The 5,319-nt window shown below is 43.9% G+C and overlaps 1 protein-coding gene across 1 annotated transcript; it reads right to left on the bottom strand.

Moving 5' to 3' along the window:
* Positions 1–380: 380 nt before the first annotated feature.
* On the bottom strand, positions 381–5,076 carry lratd1 (LRAT domain containing 1). The gene is made up of 2 exons (XM_072278592.1): positions 4,942–5,076; positions 381–4,238 (listed from the first exon to the last, which is right to left on the bottom strand). Exon 2 carries the CDS (start codon positions 4,185–4,187, stop codon positions 3,378–3,380), a length of 810 nt encoding a protein of 269 aa, XP_072134693.1. The 5' UTR covers positions 4,188–4,238; positions 4,942–5,076; the 3' UTR covers positions 381–3,377.
* Between the last annotated feature and the right edge of the window lie 243 nt (positions 5,077–5,319).

Genomic DNA, 5,319 nt, shown 5'->3' on the forward strand with positions numbered 1-5,319 from the left:
ACTGTTTGCAGATGATGTCAGTGATGGGGTCTCTGGAACATTAATTCACTGTGAACAGTTGCACGAAGTAGGTGATAGGAAACAGCCTTGGTTTTCACATGCCAAACACATTAATATTAAAAATCACACACAACAGTAAAACAAAAGAATGATTGTCCACCTCTGATTCTATGTTACTGTCCTATGCCTAATATACTTTAATTGGGCATCTGTACTGCAAGACTGAATAATACATTCACCTTGCTTGCTGCATGTACTTGACCTTGCATATCAAAAAGCCCTTCAAAATGTCTTTGCTATCATTACAGTGAATGAAAAGTGAGTGAAGCAAGCCAAAATTCAGCCATTAGAAAATGCAGAATTTATTATGTGATGTTCTCTTTAAATAACAATACCTCTATTGTTTAACTCGTACCCGTACATAAGGCGAGAAAAGGCAGGTTCCAGAAAGCTTTGGGCTTTTTGCCGAGTGTAAATGAGATTAATCAAGAATAACTAAGCCAATTTGAGAAAGAAAATTGTTTCTATTTCATTTACTATGGAAATATCAACAATAATTAGACAATCTGGTTACATTATTTCAGGGCATGTGAACCAGAGGCTTAATAGGGCACCAGCCTCTTTGTTCTCCACTTTAATATACTATTAAAATCTGTCATCTATTCTGCTATTAAAGCTGATGCTTAAGCTCTCTTTAAAGGAAAAAAATGTCTATACATTTTAAGTAAATGCAAAGCTTCCACTGTTGGGCTTGTATGCTTCCAAGATAACTGCAGATGTCAGATCTTGCTGAGGAATTTGTCGTTCAAGTATTCACCCAGTCAGGCCAGGGAAAGATAACAACAAATGATGTGATCCATTGGAGTGATCAAGTCTTTTTAATAAATCTAAAAAAAACAACCTAAAGCTATCAATTTCAAATTTCATTTTCCCAATCAATTTATAAGCTATCTTTGTGAGTATTATTTATGTATTTTGGTCCTATATTTATCACTTGGCAAAAAGTCAGCTTTTGTTATCATAGCTTTGTTGGCACTGCCTGCTTGTCTAGTGTTAATACTATTTAACTCAAAAATGGAAATGCTCACCATTGCTTGCATGAAGAGAGAAATTATTCAAGAAAAAACCCTTATGACTTGTTCTACTCAACCTCCCATTCTTTTAAAAAATATATCTTTTATGATCATTGATTAGAATCAAGCATCAAAATAAAATTATTGATTAATTTATTAATCCTTTTAACACAAGCTACAAAAGTTAGAAAATACATTATCTGGCTAATACTTAAATGAGATTACAGTGGTCTGCTGTAGCTATTTTAGCAAGTATTTAGTCTCCGGCAATGACACAGATAATCAATTACACACCCCTACCCACAATTTTTCAGTAGTCCCAATCGTTAAAAATTTAAGGATGTTCAGAGGTCTGGACTGATTCACAGTCAGACATCAACTGTATTCTTCAAACAAAGGATTTGAAAACTGAATATCCTATTCCTGTTTCAATCTTCCTTTGAAATTCTTTCACAGAGGGGAAAATAATCTAGCCCATAATGTAACTTTAATTTTGTTTTGGCTTTGCACTGCAGGGGACAGTGGTTCAGTTAACACTGGGTCTGGATTTCTCATCATGGCAAATGATTTAATCAAATTGGAGTAAAAAGCAATAGTCTGATGACATTCTGGTCATGTGCTCAATAACCAATGGTGCAGAAAATAGTGATTGACAGCTCTTTTACAATTTAGCCATGATTTGAATGGGAAATTTATCACATTTCAAGTTATCCTGCACAATAAAATAACCAGAGTGAAATGCAACTGTCTACTCTGCATTTAGTGCACTTACTAAGTGCAAGAAGGTGGGAAGCTCTGCTCCTTCACAAGACATGGGTTATTTGTCACTATTTCATCTGGCAGTTGGTCTAAATCACATTGTACATGAAGATTGACCAAAAAAAACAGCTTGTGGCCATATTACAATTGACTGTAACAGCACAATGGTGACAGCAATGATAATATTGCACCTTCAAATATAACAAAATAATTGTAATAGAAAACAAAAAGTAAAAGTAAACATGATAGTGGTTACATTTAAAGATATTAAATCCTGGAATTTCCATGAATAATTTTTAAAAATTCTAATGCAACTTTCCAATTCTAACATAATCACCTCCAACATTCTACTGCCTATACCAAGCAGTCAAAGTTTTGCAAAAGTGACTCCTGGTGAGTTAACGAAGACCAGTATTTCTAAGGGATGATAAGTAGATTTTGTATGTGCTGTTCCAATTCCAAGTAAAAACAATATGAGAATACAAAAGGAAAACACACACACACATTCATTCCTACATTAATTTCTGTATATTCCCCAAACAAAATGCCCTAACTATTCCTGCAATCCATTGATTCCCACTGATGCAGTAGGGCTTTCACTATTGCTTTCATGAGCAACTGCAGTTCTCCATAACCTAAGCAGAAATTTTCACAGCACAAGATTTCTGTGACCAATGGTGCTGTTTCTGAAATGGTCACAGAAGGAACATAGGAAACACAGCAGTAATGGCATGTATGGCCCTTGAGTTCGCTCAAAACGCTAAGGTACTATAGAATGTTCAATCAATTTAAACTTGTTTTGCAAATTGTGAAAAAAGATTCGAATAACAGACCATCTTCAAGGCTAGAGAGCACTTTCTACCAAATATACAGGTTATTTAAGAACTTTCCTCTAAATGATAAAATAGAAATGAATATTGTTTATTCCATCTCATTACTGTGCCTTCAATAAATACAGAAGGGGTAAACTCTTCAAACTAACCTTGTATTTAACAGTTCCAACACTCAAGTTGTATTTCACCACATCCGCCCCCATTCCCACACACACACACACACACACACACACACACACACACACACACAAACAAAAAGCAATTTAATGCCAAGACGTCAAATAAAACAAGAAAGTAGCTCCTCAACACAGGTCATCCCTAGGACAATAAAAGCAGCTCTGGGTTGGAAAATTTAAAATGTCCAGGACAAAACCATGATATAAAAACTGGCACAAAATGACCGAATAAGCGGAGACAGATAGAAAAAATGCACATGTCAAGTTCACACCTCAATTGTCTTCAGCATTTTGGCAATGAAGGTAAGTCACTGAAGAAAATAATCACCAACCCGCATGTGACTTCACAGCAGGCACTGCGACCACACCCTCTACTTTGAGGGGGGTGGATGGGGATAGGTGCAGCCCCTCACTGCAGACCAGTCCATGCCAGGAACATCCAACCCCATCATGTTGCCTCGTGCCCACATCTCCCTCCTTCCTTTTGCATAAAGCTTTATGCCGCCTTCTTCCTGCCAGAGGGGAGGGGAAGGTGGCTATTTTTGGTTCAGCACCGACAGCTCTTTCAGCACTCCCACTCTGCCGCCAGCGTCCTGGCGCCGCTTCTCCCTGATCAGGTCCTCCAGGCTGGGGAAGTTGAGTGTGTGCACCCTGCTATCAGGCAGGTGCAGCTTGAGCAGGTAGCGGCCCTCCTGCCCTCCTGCACCCCGGGACTCCCCGCCCGCCTTGAACTCCCGCTTGCCGAACCGGCACCAGGCAGCGAAGCTCTCCGAGTTGGTCCAGCACACCTCGTGCCCTCGGAGGCCAACGTGGCCCCGTGCATTCTGCACCACCAGCTCGGCCGGAAGCGCCCGGTAGCGGTACCAGCTGTTGACGATGCGGGCCAGGCGCCCGCCGCTCACCTGTGCCAGGTGCTCCTCGCGGATCTCCTGTCCCTGCAGGTGGATGACGCAGCCAGCGCCCACGTACACCACCCAGTGAGCTGGCTGCCCACCGCCACATGCCAACTCTAGGAGGTCACCTGCTCGGCACCTGGGCAGCAGCGCACTCACTGGGTAGGCGCTGAGGTCCTGGCTGCCGCCCAACTTGGAGAAGATGCACTCGTGACAGCAGAAGGCCGAATACTCCAGCTCGCCCAGCAGGAGTACCGCTGCCCCTTCACGGGTCGGGCTCGGCTCCCTCCATGTCCTCTCAGGCTGCGGCGCCCGCTCGTCCAGCTCATCCTCATCATCCGAGAAGAAGTAGGCCACCCCCACCCTCAGCTCGTCCTTCTCGATGCCAGAGGGATCGCCCGTGGGGAGCTCGCTGTAGTTCAGGTGGGTGATCCGGTCGATTTGATTTCCCATCAATGATGCCAGGCACCTGGGCGCACACTGCAAGGGGGCAAGGCAATGCACCTGGCGAGAAAGCAGACAGGGACACACACACGCACGTACACAAAATGTAGCTCCTTTATAAATGCAAACATTCCTTAACCCCTCCCCTCTGAACACCCACCCGCATTGTCCAAATGTAACCACTACAACCCTTCTGACCAAACCAACCAAAATCCCCAAGGTTCAAATCTGCACCATTCCATCCCCGTCCTACACTTAATTTAGCTACCTGCACTACTTGCTCAATACCTGTATCACTATACTCTGCCCTTCTGCGTTTGCATCCCTCGTCCCTTTTTTCCTACTACCTCGATGTACTTAGATATGGAACGATCTGCCTCGATGACACGTAAAACAAATGCTTTGCACTGTATCTCAGCACATGTGACAATTATAAACCAATTACCAGAACTCAGGCTAAAAGATGGTTCAATTCACTGCACCCTACCAAGAAGAATAAAGTCACTCCCTCAAGATAAACCCTTGCTTCCCTGAAAGGGAAGTCTAAAGTCGAAAACAAAAACTGCCGCTGTAAACTGGCACTTGGCAGATTCAACCTCGTAGTAAACAGGGAGATTCTCTTTTAACTAGTACATAATTGCAACAAAACTCCCCCTCTCCAGCAGTTTCCTTTTTTTTAATTTTTAAGACTATGCATTGAAAGACGGAGTAGAGGCTCGCGATTGATTATTTTGCCGACCACCTTCTGTTTGCGTGCACTCACCTGGCGCCCGTTGGCGGCAGCGGCAGCAGCAACAGCAGCACCACCGCTCCCTGCGGCTCCACCTGCCGATGCTGCAGCAGCTCTCACCGCTGCTCCATTCGCGCTACCCAAGGTGAGACAGGCGGCAGCCCGCTTCGCCTGCGCTGCATATGTGGCTGTCGCGATCCGGGCCCACCCCTGCTCTCCTGTGATTGGCTCATCCAGTCCCGGCCGCAGAGCTGGTTGTTGTCCCTGGCTGTCAATCAAATCCGGAACCACCCACTCCCTGGAGTGGGGTGGGTAAACGGGGGGGGGCGGTTAGTGCTGGTTCTTTTCGGTCTGATAGCGTTGCTTCGTGTTCTCCGTATCTCTCTTTTCCCCTTTCGGTGCATGCAAAAA

Source organism: Mobula birostris, chromosome 2 (genome assembly GCF_030028105.1).
Source record: "Mobula birostris isolate sMobBir1 chromosome 2, sMobBir1.hap1, whole genome shotgun sequence".
In the NCBI taxonomy this organism is placed as follows: domain Eukaryota; kingdom Metazoa; phylum Chordata; class Chondrichthyes; order Myliobatiformes; family Myliobatidae; genus Mobula; species Mobula birostris.

Coding starts and splice junctions, on each gene's coding strand:
- lratd1 (XM_072278592.1), bottom strand. CDS start 4,187: ATGGGAAATCAAATCGACCGGATCACCCACCTGAACTACAGCGAGCTC.